This window comes from Erigeron canadensis, chromosome 2, assembly GCF_010389155.1.
Source record: "Erigeron canadensis isolate Cc75 chromosome 2, C_canadensis_v1, whole genome shotgun sequence".
Taxonomy (NCBI): Eukaryota; Viridiplantae; Streptophyta; class Magnoliopsida; order Asterales; family Asteraceae; genus Erigeron; species Erigeron canadensis.
The window spans coordinates 9691910-9711725 of NC_057762.1; the positions used below are offsets into that span (position 1 = coordinate 9691910).

The 19816-nt window shown below is 32.9% G+C and overlaps 1 protein-coding gene across 1 annotated transcript; it reads right to left on the minus strand.

The window, feature by feature from the left end:
• Positions 1-1641: 1641 nt before the first annotated feature.
• On the minus strand, positions 1642-6815 carry LOC122587675 (protein NLP6-like). The gene is made up of 5 exons (XM_043759843.1): positions 6617-6815; positions 5406-5881; positions 4785-4832; positions 2616-3522; positions 1642-2529 (listed from the first exon to the last, which is right to left on the minus strand). Exons 1-5 carry the CDS (start codon positions 6813-6815, stop codon positions 2012-2014), a joined length of 2148 nt encoding a protein of 715 aa, XP_043615778.1. The 3' UTR covers positions 1642-2011.
• Positions 6816-19816: the final 13001 nt, after the last annotated feature.

Below are 19816 nucleotides of genomic sequence, written 5' to 3' on the forward strand. Positions count from 1 at the left end.
GATTTGCTTAGCAAGCTGGGTGTTTGGAATCTTCACACTCTAGCTTGAGGGAGAGTAAAAGTCGATATTATGTTTCCTAGTTTATATTATTCTATTTCCTAGTTTATGTGATGTATCTTTGGGGTTAAGTTAGCTTTGTCCCCAAGCAACTTTTCGGCTATATATAGCCTTATTATGAATGAGAATAATATACGGAAACATTAAGAAACCATAACCATTGTTTTCATCATGTTATTGTGTAGAGGTGACATAACTCAGTGAAAGGAGTACATTTTAATCCACAATGCACGCACGAGAAATTTCGTCGGCTTCTTTGCAATCTTTTCGCTGAGTGTTGAAAGCAATAGTTACTACGTGTTAGTTACCGAGGAACATTGAAGATAGTAGATAACATTAAAGGAGAATATCGAGGTAGCTTCTGGATTTGAATTGGATGATAAGTCATCGGTTCAAGTTGTTGGACCATCTAGATATCCATGTGTACACATAGAACCTCTTATAATCCATACATCCTTAAACTGGATGGCTGAAAACTTCACGGTTTGGATGGATTTTATCATATTCAGGGTCAAGGGTGACAAATATCACTGGAACTGACAGGGGTATTGCCGAGAAAAGAGCAACCTTTTGAAAGAAGACAAAGCGTAAGAGAGTGAGAAAATTCCGATTTGTATATTATCCGGACTGTCAAACTTGAGAAACGAAGTGGCAAAAAGGTTCGAGTAGGAGGGTAAAATGATTAATCTAATATACAGGGCAGAAACAGCGATCTGATACTCATTTATATGGATGTGGTGTCTGCTTTGGATGCTTCGGCAGTAAAAGCACTATTAACTAGATAAGAGGCATGCCGCTTAGTCCAATCACCACTGCTGTTAAAAAAAAAAACTAGATTTGTTGAATTGAGGCATGATGGTTAACTAACGGGAACCTCATCAATCCTTTTGAAGTTTATGCATAAAGATGGTGCACATACGGTTGCTGGATAAATGTTTTTAGACTACTCAGATCAGTGAACCAATTCATCCCAATCTTTAATTAAAAACTAATATCTCTGTTCCACCTATACAACCCAATCTAACTAAAACTTTTATGCATATTCATAACCCAACCTAAACTAATTTTTTATTATATTAAATTATTAATATGTTTTATTAGGTGAGCATGTGCCATGTGAATCTAATGAGAGGTGAGCATGTGCCATGTGAATCTAATGAGAGATGGGCATGTGGCAAGTGTGCAGGCACAATCTTAGACAATCTCAGATTGTTGTGTAAACTAGTTCATCTATGTGGGTGGTCTTAGATCGATAATCGTCACTAGGGGGATCTGGTTGGTGGCTAGGTGAGGGTCAGTTCCAACTTGTGTAAAGTTTTTTGGCTTAACAAATGCACAATATAATTTGATAATGGATATATAGATTGTCACTGCATGACATGAAAGGAAATATATGTTGTTTGATGTAGCAATAACTTATACAGTAATACTTTACGGAAAGACTTTAGGATGCTGTGTATTTTTCTTCTTTTTCTCCTTGTATACTTTTAATGAATCTGTAACACATCAGATGCGTCACAAAACTTGCAGAACACAAATTTGATTTTACAAGTCACAAAACAACCAGTACGGTCTCAAATATAATAGAGATCAACATAATTCCAGAGATGATAGATGCACTATTTGATCTGTCACTTCTCTTTTGATATTACTGCATTAATTAATACACAAAACTATTGCACATCTTCAACTCCAAACATGGACAAAAGAGTCTTGAGTATTTCGGTACATAGAATGGGTAGGTCGAAAAGTGTCATTACTAGATCTGTTCTTTTTGTTGAACTTTCACTCCTTCACACCCTGATCCCTGAATCTGAACTTTAAAAATCTTTATTGACAGCACTAGGGTTTGGAAAATCTAAAAAAAGTTATAGATAGTGTATGTAGACAGCCTTTTCTCCCACATTTGCCTTGTGTCACATTGACACAATACACCTAGACATTCAAAAGAAGCCTAAGAATCAGGGCATTGATCAGGAACCATGTGAACATATAGTTTAACCACCGGCTTAGAGTCTACATAAATAGAAGGATCCAATATTGCCGCTAAGTCTTCAACATAAGTGATCATAATGTTCTCACCATTTCTATACACATATTTGAGTCTAAAGCTTCCAAGCTTCAGCTGGAACCTTGTTGCAACCATCTCGTTTAACTTGAGCAATCCATCTAATGTGTTGAATGGAAACTTTATAGTATTCTTATCATATGTTACTTTTATTATCATGTTTGTAGGTTCGGCCTCATTAGGCATAGTTGTTTGTATACCATTTTTGGTAAGTGTAGCCTGATCATTACCTAATGGTTCATTGGAAGCCTCAAAAACTGGGGTAATTGCTCCTTCAGACTTATGGACAGCTACATCTGTTTCATCAATCTTCGTAAGGGGGTCACTCATGTCAAGCCCGTTCCTATATGGCCACCTTGCTATACCAAGATTCCTGCAAATGCGCTTTAATGTAGACCTGCTTACTACATAGATACAACATACGAAGTAAATATGAGAATGAAAAACAAAATACATAAATATGAACACCACCTACAAACTACAAAATCACCTTTAAGGTCGGCTGCGGCTTGATCCATCGTCTTCCCAAAGTGTTTCTTGATTTCCTTAGAAGTAAACAAACTCTCAGATCTCTTCCTTTTTCTCGTTGATCCCTTGGAAAGATGACTTTGTATTCTTTGTGTGTTCCCAGCATTATTGTCAAAGTTGTCGATCCCTTTCTCCCTACTAGGAACAGCACTCGCACCAGAGTTAGATGGCTTATTTTCCACGTTGTCATCCTTCGCCATAACTTCCGTATCTGGTTGTACCTTCCCTTTTCCAGTCAATAAGGTTATACGAGAAGGTGGAGACTCGTGGTTCCAATCTAAAGGAACTCCTCCGATGACTTGGAGAGGAAACTTGACATTTACTTCCATCCAAAAAGGACTTTTAAACTGTTGCTTTACTAATTTCATCAATCTTTTTATACCTGATGCGTTTGCACTGATAGTTGGTAAATAGAACTCTATGACATATTCAGCATTCAGTTCAAGACTCTTTAGATAGATAGCTATACAGCTGGCCAACCCACTTATACGGGCAGAGGGAACTAAAGGGTAGTCCTCTTCATCGAGTTCTGTTACATTTCTACAAAAACATGTACCACAAGACGATAATGATCTCCCTGCAACTCCTTGAGATTTTTGCAGGTGTCTCTCCCTGCAAGCTTCACGGAATCCCCACTTGCTCAAGTCGCGAACATAGAACGGCAGTTCAGCTGATGACATGCAGACTTTCCCTATACAACATTTATTAAAGCTACTGCAGCTCTGCTCCAGAATTCCAGATCTAGCCACAGAACTACTATATCCAGATAGAGCCCAAGTTTGTGCTAAAGGTAAACATTCAGAGTCACAAACAGTCTTCAAAGCACCAAAGATTCTATCAAGTTCACGTTGTCTTCTTTCATCTGCAACCTGAACATATAAAGATAGACCGACCGTAAGTATATACCTCAAGATCTATTTAACAACCCACTCACAAAAGCACACTCATACAAACAAGAGGTGGCAATATGCACGGTGTATGGTTTTGGAAAACTTGGTAGAAAGTCAAATCGGGTCATCCTTTGAAACATGGCGAACGGGCAATGCCAGGTTCACCTGTAGACATTTTAGTGGAAATGTGACCTTCAATCTTCATCAGTACATCGATGGACCAACTCATCTTAAATCCAAAATAAATGGACCTACTTTTTTAATGTGATCATTTAAGCCACAATCTGGTAAATGCAGAGTAGCAGAAACTTGATTTACTTCCAATTAAAAGCAACCAAACCCGAGGCCCTCTTTGACATTATCGTTTAAATGTCTTACAATTGGATAAAGATTATAAGTAGAATATGTAGAGTTAGGTGATCGGATTGGATGGTCAATTCCCTTTTGTTCCTTCTAATTAACTTCAAACGAATCTTGATAGTTTTTCCCTTTTTCTTTTTTAAATGGCCAGCAAATGCTAAAGTCCAGAACTCCATCCGGGGTGACCCAATGACAAAAGGTCACTACATAGCTGGCTCAACCCAACCATAAAGAGTTCATGCCAGTTGCACGATATCCAGAAAACCTGACAATAGCCAAGCTGCGGCTTAAAACTCCGGCCTCGTAGGCAAAACCTAGAAGCGTCACCACGCAGACCATGGATCATGGGCATCTTGACAGTAGTTATGATATAAAGCATGATGTTCAAAAGAAAAAACCTCTACACTTTTTGGTCAATTTTTCAGAAGAAATATATAAGTAATTAATGTATTTAAGAGTGACTACAAAAGTTGGACCTAACTCAGATTTGAGTTTAAATCACAAGTACAGAAATATGTACAAAAAACTACAAATTTGATGGTCCAGAGTTTTCTAATCACATGTGATTAGAATCAAACTAGATCCTAGATCATCCATAATTATTTTTTCTAATCAATGGGCTCTTATTGGTTTCATGAGTCATCTTTTTTAGTGGTTTCAGCCTTTCAGGTATAATCTAATTTCCGAATTAATACAATTTTGGAGGTTCTATACCTTAGAAACACGCTTCAGCATTTGACCCGTTCCCCTTTAACTTGGATATCTATTTGACCCGTTTTTGAGAATACATGAAACCTTTTCATAATTAACGAGTAGAAATAGCCACCTGGAATACATAAAACACTGGAGATTGAGATTCAGTTACTTGTAACACAACTCACATAAAAGCTTGGATCCTCAAACGCAATTGGAGACTTCAGATTCTGTTTCTGCCAAGTTGGAAAAAACTAATTAGTAAATCAACCAATAGTATGTATCACATTAAAAGGTTCACTTGTAGATTCTAAACACTAATATTGCAAACACAAGATATACATATATATATATTGAAAAGTTATTTTGAGAACTCTTTTTTTTGCAAGAACCTTTGAGAACTTTCAAATCAAGCCCAACCGATAATTATTCTTTACATGAAAATTGTTTTTTATTGTTTTCTGAAAAACTTATGTGTAATTTTGAAGTTTATAATTGTGTGGAGGCATGGATTATCATCCGTTATACAATTATGTGGAGATTTGGAATCTTGATCGTGCACATGTGATCAAGATTCCAAATCTCCACATAATTGTATAACGGATGATAATCCATGCCTCCACACAATTATAAACTTCAAAATTACACATAAGTTTTTCAGAAAACAATAAAAAACAATTTTCATGTAAAGAACAATCACTGGTTGGGCTTGATTTGAAAAGTTCTCAAAGGTTTTTACAAAAAAAAGTTCTCAAAATAACTTTACCCTATATATATATATATATATGTATTATTGCTAGTGCATCAACCTTTAGGGCTCTTGAGATTTCTTGAACCTCAAAAGCATAATCAACATAACTTGATGATGTTATGATTTCAAGAACCCCTACGCATGAATCACCGCTAGATTGAAATACTGGTAAATCAATATATCCATAGATATCGTAGCAACTATTCCCATCATTTATATCCAAACTCCATTCTGGCAATTTTTGGCTATAAACACGACCTGGTGGACCTAATTCTTCTTTGAACTCCCCATCCACAATGATTGCACGCAGTTCAGACTTGCGCCTGTGCAAATAAAGCCCTTCATCAGCCATACCAACACCGAAAGGTTGGTCCCAAGTCGTTAGCAACCACCGGTTCCGGACAGAAACAGGTGACCAAAACTGAACTAGCACGTGTCGCTCACGGAATCTTAAGACCTTGAGTGCAGATGTAATCTTTTCTCTTATCAGGTGCGGGTCTATGATACTTTGATCGAACATCATATTGGAGAAACCTATATATTATTAAAACAAGGTTTAGAACTAGGTTATCTATTGATATTACATCAATGAGAGATAAAGAAGAGCTCATTTGTTTATATATTAACATTTGCTTCTTACCTTTATCGATGTAGGAAATGGAATTACACCTAACATTACACTAACACACCAATTTTAAAAAAAATTAAAACAAAAAGTTGAAAACAAAACATTGAAAAAACTCGGAATTATCCTTAAACTAATCATTCTAATTACAAGATCATGCCACGTGGCAAAATTAAGGGATGAGATTAGGAAACAAAGTTAATGAAATCACATGTCATGTTTTGGTGATTTCTGGAGAATCTTTAGGAAAAAATTATTTTCTCTAATTTATTTAAGCATAAAATTTCTCCAGATTTCTTGTATCATTTGATAATTAACTTTTTCCCCTAAAATAAGCAATCAAAAATTAGGGAATTGTATCTAATGTTTGAATAAAAAAGAATTAAATTACTAGATTCAGTGTTTTCTTTTTCCTCTTTTATATAAGATCAACCTCGAATTATTTTTATATACAAAAAGAAATGGATGCCTATTTATTTTCCTCGGAGGATAAGTTTAAAAACATCAGGATGCTCTATGAATCTATTCATTTGTTACGAAAAAATACATAAAATTAATGAAAATAAAAGCAATCCATTAAAAAAATGAAAATACAGATCATAGATATATGGATGGAAAAATTCTAAAGTCAAACATGGACTTACTAGAGGGTAGAGGGGATTCTGGTCCATCCACTTGACGGGGTCCAAAAACCCAAAGAGACGGCAAGTATCTATTATCATCATCATCAAGTGTTGGATCAAAAGCAGCAGCAGGTAGAGTTAAAGGGTCATGAAAACAAGGGTATCTTGTTTTCAAAGTGTTTAATGATAATAACTCTGAATGACTACCTCCAACAGACATGTCTTTCCTTTCTTTTGGGAATTAAAACTTGAATTTAAACCGGTTAAATTATAGACCAAGGAGTAGCAGTTCATTTTTATTATATAGACCAAGGAGGCCATGAGAGTTACGTTTTGCTTAATTTCCTAACTTCTTCCTCAATCCTCATAGGAAGACTTAAACAAGTTCCTGGAAACTTCAACGAATGAACAAGGTGCAACGACTTGTATCATTGTGTCATGCTTTGAACCCACTCTCAACTACATGTATCATGACTTTGAACCCACTCTCAAATAATAGTGTCGTGAATTTTGTTTCGATTAATAAACACTTATATAACTCGAATCTTTTAAATATCTTGTCATTCAAATATCGAAAATGTTGGTAACATTTTGTTAAGTTAGTAGATTTTAGGCCCGTGTCAAATACACGGGTTTACATTATTATAAAGATTAGATTTTTATCAATGTTTAATTATATGCAAGCTAAAATGTCCTATTAATCCAAAAGAAAATTGGCCAAAAAATAATCATGAAATATATTAAGAAAGTAATTACAAATAAAAATAGATGTTTCGTACAAAAAGTTGAGCTTACATGCATGTTTAACTAGCAGAAACATTGAGTGGGTGGATTTTACTTGAAAGTTTGAGATTAATCAAAATGCTTCTTCTTCAAGTAGATGTCCAAAGTTTGGAATTAATGAATAGTAAAGTAAGGGTATATAGTTTTACCCTGTTAATAAATAAATTTAAAGTCAATTTTTAAGATAAATACATGTTATGAATAATATATTAATGAAAGTGGATTACCTGTTCATCTACCAATACTTCAAAAAAGGATAATAGTACAATTACTTTTAAAAATCTTAATATATTTAGATTAGATTTTAGTTATTTTTTAGTAATTAATTTTATATTTATATGATAGAACGTATAATTAAAATATATAATAGTTATTATCCTATTGATTATATATTAGCTATAATTTTATTAGATATAATTCAGTTATTATTCATTACCAATTATATTGGAATTAATGATTAAAAAGTATAAATTTGTGATTGAAAACAAAAAAGTATAGATTAAAATAAATATAAATTAAGTATTTAGTGAGGGTAAAAAGTGTAAATTATCGATGAAAAACAAAAAAGTGTAAACTAGTGAGATTTTTTCTACAAACATTAATATAAAAATAATATATTGATATATTTTGATAATGATTATTAAAATTTTTAAATTATAATTAAATTAATAATGACATCATCAATTTTCAATTTGATAAAATCGAGAGCTATGATTGGTTAATAAGCTATTAGGTCAGTTGTCTTTTAATATACAAATATATATATATAAAGATATAAAGGGCTATAAACGAATCAATTATGCTCGACAACTATTCAAATTCGATTAGTCAAAAACTCGTTTCACGAGTTCGAGCTTAACTGTTGAGTCGTGACTAATCGAGCCCGAACCTTAAATAATTACTCGATTAAGCTTAGGATCCTAAACAAGCTTAGGTTAATGCGAAAACTAAAAGTTTATCGAGAATCGCAAGAACCATAGTCACATAAAGGTAGTTTTGTATTTTGGATAAAATCTCATAAATCTTTCTATGTTTGGCAAAAGTTGTAACATCCGTGAATTTTGACCCGTTGACTTTAAGTGTAACTTAATGGATTATTGAAATTAATGATATCTTTAGGTCTATCTTGTGATTAAATGACTAACTTTATACTCGTTGGGTCGATTGACGGTGTGCTAGATGATATGTTGCGGGTTATGAATTAACTAGTTTTATGTTGATGGGTCAATCCATGGGTAAAAACTAAGACCCAAGACTTAAGCAAGTCAACCCATTTTCCCCCACCCACCTTATCTCTTTCCCTTTCCCTCATTTTTCTTATCTCTCTCTCTCTACTTTAACCACAAGAACACCCACACACTCTTTTTCCTCTCTCTCTAGATTAATTCTTAGTTTATGGTAATCCAAGCTTGGAAATTGCAAGAATAATAAACCTTATCATTATAATAACACCATATCAAAGATTTGGGCTCCAAGGTGCAAGAAAACATCCCATACGGGTCAAGATTCGGGTTTGAGTGCTAGGTGAAGATTTGGTAAGCTAAACTTGTTTCATAACCTTTATTTTATCTTGGTTTACTTCTTTCTAGTTGATGTCGAATGGATTCGGGTCTTGAATCGAGTCGAAAAGCTTGCAAGTGTCATTTAGGGTTTTAGGAAGTTAATTCAAGAATTTGAGTTTGATTTGAGTTATGGAATGGATTTGTAAGGTGGGTTATGTTTATTTATGTTAAGGTATGTTTAATTATGCTTCAAAATGAGTCTCGAAGCCTCCTAAATCGATTTCTAGGTCAAAAATTGAGTTTGGGTCGAGTTTGGTTCGTGTTTGGATGATCTGGAACTAAACTGGGCATAGGTGCATCGCACCACCTCTTTGGTGCGTCGCACCAGGGTCTGAGTGAGTTTTCTGAACAAAAAATGCATCGCACCACCCTTCTGGTGCGTCGCACCTGACCCCTGAACATCGCAAACTCACTTGTTTCTTAAAATAGTCGTATCTCTCAAACCGTAAGTCCAATCGAGACGTGTGACCTATCGTTGGATTCGTGAAAGAGTCTAGTTTCTTGTAATAACCCTCATTTGGGATGAAACCTCCCCCTTTTCAAAAAAGGTCGAGTCTTTTGTGTCTAAGTCCTTACACGGGAGAAGTTACTAACGCTTTGGTACGTGGTGGCTGACTTAAACTTGGTTTAGACCTCACCTAGACTTTCTAACAACTTTATCAAGTTCCGGGAGTCGCTTAGAATTGTAATCCTTCTTGATAACCTAGCTAGGATTGTTTTCGTTATGTGTTAAGACGTGAATGAATCGTGTTGATAATCAAATATGATACTAATGATAGGTGGTGGACGTGAAGTGAACGCAAGACAACTTTAGTTGGTTTTAATTCGTATTAACCTCTCTTAGCCAATCAAGGTGAGTTCGTATCTCCCTACTCTATTGAGATTCGGGCTGAAAAGTGTACATTGTGTGTTTATTTGTTTGAATTAGTTGTTTGTTGATTGAATGATGATTGATGGATGAATTGAATTGTTTTGTGTATGTTGGTATTGAGAAAGGTTATATTTAGGTTAAATGTACATACATGGAAGTCGACTTCGCTTTCAAAAGGTTTGAGATGTGGAGGGTTAGCCGCTGGTACACCCTGTATACAAACATCGAGGACTTTTTGAAAGCAAGCCCTCTCAAGTGTATTGTAACATCCGTGACTTTTGGCCCGTTTGACTATTTATGTAATGTGATTAGCGATATTAATGAAATGACGAGATTAAGTGAAGTTGTGAAATTTAAGACTAGTTATGCTTATCGGGTCGTGTGACCACGTGTTCGTTAATGTGAAACTAGATGATACAAGTCGATAAACATTTAGTTAGTGATTCAATTGAGTCAACCCATGGACTTAAACCATGACCCACAAGATTACCCAACCCCCCCCCCCATTCATTCTATCCACTCACTCTCTAACTCTCTTGCAAGAAAAACACACACAAACACTTATCTCCCTCCTTCTCATGAAATTCTTGCATCAAATAAGGTTAGTGGGTTAGATTAATCATAGAAACATCACCTCCCTTGTGAAATCACTTCATATCTCGAATTTGGAGTTTATAGTGCAAGGAAACTCACTCTTGTGGGTCAAACTCGGATTTGACTTTTGGAAGGTTATTTGGTAAGTCAAATTCATCTTAAATTCATCATTGTAGGTGTATAAATGTATTTTTAAGCTAAACCCATGAGCCTTGGTCGAATTTGAGTCCGAAAATGCATTAAAACGATTTAGGGTTATACTAGGGTTTTGGTTTGGGTTGAAATGATTTGGGAATGATTTTGATGTTGTGGGTCGAAATTTTGGTATGGGTTAAGTGTAAGTAGGTGTAATAATGTTTAAGTATGCTTCAAAACAAGTTTCAAGCCTTTCTAGTCGAATGGAAGGTCATAGTATGGGTTTTGGTTGTGTTTTGGGTGTATGAGCTCAAAAATCTGTTGCTGAACTGATCTGGGCTGGAGTGCGACGCAGTGGCCAGGCTGCGACGCAGTGGGCTGAACTGGATGGGCCGCGACGCATCAGAAACGCACTGCGAAGCAGTTAAAACCACGGAATCTGAAACTGCGACGCAGTTTTCTTGATGAGACGCATTGGGACCCCTCCAGCCAAAATACTTTCCTAGCTTCTTTTCTAATGTCCTAGGATCATCCCGACCTTTCCAGAATGTCCTTTTAAGACCTTATTGGTGCTCTGTACGCTGCAGACGAGCTGTTCAAAGTCACGAGTCGCTTTGAACCTAAAACTAGACATTAACATAAACTATATAAGAGTATAACTTATGGTTGAGAACGAGGTGACCTTGGGACGACTTCATATGGATTTCAAACTATTTTGTGACCTATTTAATGACCATGCTGACTCTAGGGAGTCCTTCAAAGCCATAAACCAAAACTAAAACCTAGTTAGAAAGTCGTCTTGATGAATGATGCACGTTTCGTATACATTATTAGGTTGTAGGGGCGTGGAGCACATTAATCACTTATAATCTCATCTTAGTGTGATCTTAACTCCTTTTTCCAATCAAGGTGAGTTCGTATCCCCCTACTCTATTGAGATTCGGGCTGAAAAGTGTATATTGCGTGTTTACTTGCTAAGTTTAGTTGTTTGTTGATTTAATGTCGATTGATGGATGAATTGAATTGTTATGTGTGTGTTGGTATTGAGAATGTTATATTAAGATAGATGTACATTCATGGAAGTCGACTTCGTTTTCAAGGGGTTTGAGATGCGGAGGGTTAGCCGCTGGTACACCCTGTATACAAACATCAAGGACTCCTTGAAAACAAGCCCTCTTAAGTGAATGTGCGTATAGTTTGGTTAATTGGAATTGATGGTTGTTGGAATCGCATTGGTGATGGTCTCGCCCTTGAAATGATTTGGTTGATGATGAGACGTTCATAACCCCGGGTATATAGACGTATATACACCGATGTTTTTGAGATGCCACATTGGTCATGGTGATGACATGTGAGTATCGTTGCATTGATGGCATGATGGCCCTACATATCATACGTATTTTGGTTTGGCATGCTTATCATTCGCGTCATGGCATTAGCATTGCATTTGTCTTTCTTTTACGCATAGTATGTTGTGATGCATTTGTTGGATGGCGTGTAAGATTACTTGTATGCGATGAATCGTTCTTGTTTTATGATATGTGGTTATTGTCGGTGGTTCCTCTTGGACCACCACTACGAACTCACCAACCTTGTGTTGACTTGTTAGTACATTTTCAGGTAATCTGGTGAACCAAGGACGTGATGTATGATCTTGTATAGCTTTTGGACTCGGGCATGGACTTCATGGATCAAGGATTCATTCGCCCACTTTTGATTAATGTTTAGGATCGATAGCCATCTCTAGAATTCCCTTTTGTAAACTTTGATGGTCATTTGCTCCTTGTGCATTATTTGAATATTTGACTTGTTATGGATTCACCAAATTCATTATTTTTCATTTAGTTGCCTACGATAATCCCTCCTTGTGCTATGTGATTTCCGTAATATCTCGAGCCCTAGCTCGGGGTGTTACATGTATGTATGTATAGTTTGATCATATTGTTGGTTATTGGATGTTGGATTGATGGATTGTTGGGCTTGTATTGTGTTGGTTGCTTTGAGATGATTTGGTTGTCTGTTGAGACAAATGTGTTTATCCAGGTATAGACGTATACACTGGTGTTGGTCATCCGGGTTTATAGACGTATATTCGCCGATGTTTTTGAGATGCCACATTGGTCATGGTGATGACCTGTGAGTATCGTTGCATAGATGGCATGATGGCCACACTTATCACTCGCATTTCGGTTTGGCGTACATATCATTTGCATCATGACATTGACATTGACATTGGCATTGACATTGCATTGGTTATTTTTATACGCTCATTATATTGTGATGCATTGATTGGATGACGTGTAAGTCTACTCGTATGCGATGACTGCTCTTGCTTTTATGATATGTGGTTATTGTCGGTGGCCCCTCTAGGACCACCACTACGAACTCACCAACCTCGTGTTGACTTGTAGAACACTTTTCAGGTAATCAGATGGTTCAAGGATGTGATGCATGATCTGGTGTAGCTTTTAGATTCGGGCATGGACTTTATGGATCAAGGATTCATTCGCCCACTTTTGACTAATGCTTAGGATCGATAGCCATCTCTAGAATTCTCTTTTGTAAACTTTGATGGTCATTTGCTCCTTGTGCATTGTATGAATATTTGACTTGTTGTGGATTCACCGAATTCATTATTTTCATTTAGTTGCCTACGATAATCTCTCCTTGTGCTATATGATTTCCGTAATATTTCGAGCCCTAGCTCGGGGTGTTACAAAAGTAACTTTAGCTAGTATGTTTGGCAAAAGTAACTATAGCTAGTAACTTAGCTTGTATTTGTAGCTTTTAGTTATAGCTGTAAGTTGTAGCTTTTAAAGCTGTTAGCTAGAGTTTTTATTTTTTAGAGGTATTTGGTTGGTAACTATAACTGCAACTTCAAAAGGTATATGTGTATTTGTAACAACTAAGAACTTCATCGAAAAGTTAAAGCTCCTGAAAGTCTTAAACGCTACTTCAAGTAGTGTTTTTAGAGCTTTTTCTTCTAAACAAAACTTTTAATATAATAGGAGCTTTTTGTTCAAAATTAAAAACTAAAGCTCCCCAAAAGCTCTTGTCAAACGATTAACTATCTTCGGGTATAACCATTCATCGATATATTATATTGTTATATAACGTATGAGAGTGATTATAGAGACCTAATTTCTCATAATCTTATAATCTCTCAAAAATAAAATATAAAGTTCATGTATTTAAGGAATAGGAATGAGTTTATATTTAAAGGTGAATTATGTAATAAGTAAATAGACAACTACCTTAGTAAAAGAAATAATAACACATATAACAGCTCCTTAAAAGAACCGCATTTTGTATCCTACAAAACAAAACATAATTTTTATCAACGAAAGTTGAAAATTTTATTAAATAATAAATCTTTTTTTAGAATATTAGAGAAAAAATAATAAAAATGAAAAAGAAAGTTAAATAAATATTGAAATCTTAAGATAAAAAATTAAAAAAAAAACATATATTTGTTTTTGATTTATTGATGATTAGGATTAAAATAGGATTAGTTGGATCATAACTAGTTTTTCAGATAAGTTCGGATAGTTTAGGATATTTTCGAATAGTTTCGGGTAATTTCGGATATTTTAGGATATTAAAAAATAAAATATTGAAACTTTTTTTAAAAAATAAGGTTTGGATTTTTTTCGGATATCCGAAATATCCAAAATTTTCAAAAATCACTATCCAAATCCGAAATTTCTGATATCCGAACTTAAGATAAAATCGGATCAGATTTTCAGATATTTGGATAACGGATTCGGATACGGATAACTTTGAACACCCCTAACGATGAATATGTGAATGATTAAAAAGGGTTGGTGAAGATAGTAAATGAAAGAGTATAGGTTAATGTTTTCACCTACATGAAAGAGAAAAAGATGGGGTCCATTTCAATTATTATTTATATTATATGTTTTATAGATCGATATTCATTAAAGTTATAAACAACTTTACTAGTAAAATTAAGAAATTTGAACATTGGATTAAAATTAATAGTCAAGATCAAAAATTAATAATTGGATCTTAACCATGGATTTTAATCAAAAGGTTATAATATATCTTACTTACTAAGAAAGTTATTGTTAACTTTATCTTCATCCATGTTTTACTTTAATTGGATATATTAGGGTATTGATGAAGCTTATAAATCTATAATATAACTAAAAGAGAAAGTTGATGATACATTTGACACCCCTAAAATCTTTTTTTAGGTCTAATATTTTCTCCTAATTACTCTAGAATTTATATTAATATTTATAGAAAAAGTATTATTAAATTACTTTTTTTTTGTTTTTCATCAATAATTTACACTTTTTAGCTCTGAATACTTAATTTACATTCATCTTAGCCATCAACTTGAGAAAATTTTAATCATTTAATTAATTAAAAAAATTTCAACATATGAAATATTGTCTACAAAAAATTATTCCAAAAGATGAAATACAATACATGTATTCAATGTAATTTTGACTTTTTATCATATAAATATATATAGATTACACATATAAATATCAATGTCAATGACTAAAGATAAATATTAGCTTATAAGTAAACATTATAAAATATTATTAATAGATACATATACATGTCGTACATTGGTATGTCAATACAATTTTGATAATTTCGTTCAATTTAAATATATTTTAAATTATATATTTATATATTATAAATATTAATAAATTAAATATTTAGTATAAACACAATATGAATTCTAGATACTTGTCACAAACACAATAACAGATGATGATATATAACGTCCTTATCCTAAACACAATAGATTTCACAAAACATGGGACGATTACTAAACATAACACGATTTATAATAGATGGTTACTTAAATGTTAAATCCAAATCAATATGAACTTCATTCAAATATCATTTTATCTCTCAATCAAAAAGGTATAAAATTTTCTCCAATTTTATAAAGATTAGTTTTGCGTATTAATATTTAAAGTTACAATTATCACTCAAATCAAGGGTTTTAAGTGTTATCAAAGAATATGAAAACAATACTATTTGTTGTCTATTTATCATAGTACAAGTAATTAAAAATAAACATATTCGTGTTATTGGCTCATATCATGAACAAAGACATATACTTGAATGTCAAGTACATGATCACAAGTATGTTTATATTTTAATTTACAATTATCTTTCATAATAATATCACATTGTAAATATATATATATATATACTACAACTAAAAAAAAATGTTGGGGGTACACTTGACACATCTTAAAACTCCTTTTAAGTTTAAACATCTTTCCTAATTACTCTAGAGTTCTCCTTTTTTATAGATTGTTTTAATTTTTATTTGCTAATTAAATAGATAACTATAATTTAAAACTCTATCATAAATCTTTTTCTATCAAAACAAATCTTTTTATATTTTAAAGCTATATAATATTCTTAAAGCTCCCCTAATAAATTATTATATAACACAAGCTAAATTTTTATTAATTATCCTCACTCATATTATTTTTTCTCCTTGCTATCTTTAATAAACAAATCAAGTTAAAAAAGTTTATCAACAAAAGAAACATACAGTTTTTTCTATATCACTTTAAATTTAGTTTTGGTATTTTGTTCGTGTTTGTTTATTATTTGATATTTGTTACATCGTTATTATGTTTCATTTTCTTTTAAATTAGTTTGTTGTCAATTATAGTTTGATTATGACTTTTTTTTTTCTACTACAAAAAAGGTTTATTATTTTAAATTTGTTTTATTCATATTTTGTTATTTTTTACATGTTTTGTTATTTATTATTTTTATATTTATCTTTGATATATATATATATATAGACTATCCATCTATCGGACGAGCTTGAAGAATAGTATTGATGAAGCTTAGTAATCTATAATATAACTAAAAGAGGAGGTTGAGGGTACACTTGACACCCTTAATCCCCCTCTTAGAACCTAATCCTCTATCCTTATTAATCCTCTAATTTTTTAATATTTATTTAATAGTTATATTTATTAAGGTTGGCCTTTATATTATTAATAAAAAAAGACTCCCAATAATTATTGTTATTTTATTATCTATATACATGTATACAACCTAGGAAAAAACTCTTGCATATTCTCACAAAAAAAAAACCTACGACCAAACAAATAAAAAGTTGACTACCAAAAGGTTCGACCTCCTCCTATACCAGGTAACATGTTTTTAATTTTTAAAGATTATCACTTTTATGAAAATCAATATATAATGAAACTAAATTATTATTATCATTATTAATATTATCATTAGTATTGTAGTTATTGTTATTAATATTAATATTAATATTATTATTATTATTATTATTATTATTATTATTATTATTATTATTATTATTATTATTATATCTCTTTTAATTTAGTTTGTTGTCAATTATAGGTTCATTATGGTTTCTTCTTCAACAACAAAAAATAAGACCACATTAGTTCATCTTGAAGATCTTAAGCCAACACATGTTAACCATCATCTACGACTCCGTGTTGTGCATGTATGGACTGTTTCGGAGTGGAACAACCCGAAGAAAATTAAAACGTTCGAGATGGTCTTTGTTGATGAATTGGTATTCAAGTTATATATTGTACACTTTTTGTTTCTTTTTTTTTGTTGTTGAGCTTAACTCTAAATTGTTTAGTCTAAAACTGTTGTTTGTTTTTGTAGTAAGTTTAAATATAACAAACTGCAAATTTTTTATTTAACTAAAGTTGAAAAAAAAAAAGTAAATTGAAATCAATATTTATATGGAGTTACTTTTTATATGTCCTCTTCTTTAGTTTTCGTATTGATTAAATTGTGATATTGGTCATAAGGATTTAATATACTTGAATTCTAATATTTTAGATTTTGATTAATATATTTTGAGACTACCCGTCCATTGAACGGACCTAGACACTAGTAAAAAAAGATATAAGTGAAAAAGGTACAAATGGTCTAATGATGAAGTCTAATACGTTTAATAAGAATGTTGGAGATAAACTTACATTGTTACCACAACCATTTAAAACCTTCCCCTATTCCCGAGACTAAGCTTAATAAGTAAAAAAGTAATCGTTATGTGAATTGCAGATAAACTTACTTTGTTACTCGAAAATATGAAAGACCTTGTGACCACAACCATTTAAAACCTTCCCCTATTGCCTATAGTGCCCACAAATATTATTTCCATATATATTGGGTCTTGGTGAATTTTTATTTTTAAGATTTCTAGATAATATGAATTTTTTTTATCAAAAGATTTAAGTTGTGAATTTATTATATGAGGATATTTTTTAACATAGACTCAATTAAATCAATGTACGTATATCTCGCTATTCACATCTTTAAAATAAACTAAACCTTATATCATTACCGACAAACCCAAAAACCTAATAAGATTACTAGGTGTTCGACATTAGGGGAATGCGCCTACTCCACTCACAATATGCTATGTGGCATTTACTAATGATGAGGGGCATTCCCGCATTTCCTTGGAGTGGGGGAATGCCCTTTTAAGTTTTAAGGCATTCCTTTTTTTCTTTTAAGTTAAAACATAATACTTTTTATTCAATTAAAAAACACACCACACTAAAACTAAAACATAATTAAAACTAAATAAATAAACTAGGTAAATTCATATTTTTCGCGAATGGTACGTTTCATTTGTTCTGTCATAAATTGCTCAACCGGTGGGAGATGAGATAAGTCGGTTGCTAAGAGTTTCAAGTCTTTAGCATATCGTTTTTGTTTTTTGAGTTCAAGTTTCTCTCGTTCGATCTCTTGCCGTTGCTGACCTTCGACTCACCATGCTCGTCGAATCCCAATTTTCCACTACATATCACTGCGAAAGTGCCCCTATGAACTGTCATTCTTTTAAAAATACAAACTCCCAATTGGTTAACTCGTACTCGCTCTTAGCACGACTAATTAAATTAGTGTCATACGAACCACTTTGATAGTTCGAACCAATAATCCGGGTGTATTTTTGGTCAAACTTTTGAACAGGATTTCGAATTTTGAACCACTTCCCCTGCAACGACTCGAGACTACGATACAACAATTAATTTTAAAATACTGTGATACGTTTTTAGAACTTTTGACCAAAACATTATTTTTTTTATGATAGAACTCTACAAAAAAAAGTTAGAAAAACTATATATATAAATGTGTATATATATATGTATATATATATAATATACTGCAATTGTGGTCTTCAGATACATTAACCTAAGCTCGACATAAAGTTATGCCTTCGTCTTTTTCCCAAGGCAATTGATTCTGGTTTTTTTCGGCTCATCGGTTAGTTTCTTTCTATGCTTTCGTCTTGTGGGTTTTTTTTATGGTAAAGAAATGCTAACTTCACGTTGCGTTTCTTGAACCGCTTCGACATCACCGTCCGATGATCCGACGTGCATGCCTTTGATCATATTAATAAAAGCGGGTCGTGATAAAGATTGGGATCACTAAAATCAGGTTGGGTGTTTGGACTCTATGGATATATTTTTCTAAATATAAGCTATAAAATGTATAGGATAAAAAAATGTAGAAGGATATATATATCCGCCGTGTTAGAAAATATAGTTGAATTAATACAAATGTTGTATACAATTAAGAAATGGCCCACCAATTAAGAAATGACACATCAAATAAGAAATGGCTCTAGGCTAAAAAAACAAGAGAAAATCACATTATTAGCCAAATTTCATTGCGATTATATCAAATTAGCCAAGTTTTTTTGAATTTTCACAAAATAGCCAACAAAATCGCAATAATTTGACAAAATCGCAATGAGATCTTCAAAATCGCAATGAGAACATCAAAATCGCAATAAGATTCTACAAAATCGCAATAAGAATATAAAGAATCGCAACGAGATTATGAGAATCGCAATGCGATGCGATTCTTCTGCATAATCTTTATAAGATCCTGCAGAATCTCTATGAGATCCTGCATAATCTCTATGAGATTTTCTGCAGAATCTCGTAGCGATTCTACAATATCTCATTGCGATTTTGAAGTTCTCATTGTGATTTTGTAGATCTCATTGCGATTTTGTCAGTTTATTGTGATTTTGTTTGTTATTTTGTGAAAATCCAAAAAATTTTGACTAATTTGATACAATCGCAATGAAATTTGGCTAATCATGTGATTTTCTTAATAAACAAAAAGGAACAAGATAGCTTTCACGTTCGAAATCAAATGGGGCAAACATTTTTGATATTTGAAACGCTCTTCGGGACTGAAGAGCGGCATTCCCGGGGGTATGCCCATGCATTCCATGGGCTACTCCGTTCA

Excerpts from the sequence above, each read along its gene's own strand:
- LOC122587675 (XM_043759843.1), bottom strand. The coding sequence starts at position 6,815 with ATGTCTGTTGGAGGTAGTCATTCAGAGTTATTATCATTAAACACTTTG. Across the intron at positions 5,882-6,616 it reads AGAATCCCCTCTACCCTCTA|GTTTCTCCAATATGATGTTC; the intron begins GTAAGTCCATGT and ends AATAATATATAG. Across the intron at positions 3,523-4,784 it reads TTGAGGATCCAAGCTTTTAT|GTTGCAGATGAAAGAAGACA; the intron begins GTGAGTTGTGTT and ends TTATATGTTCAG.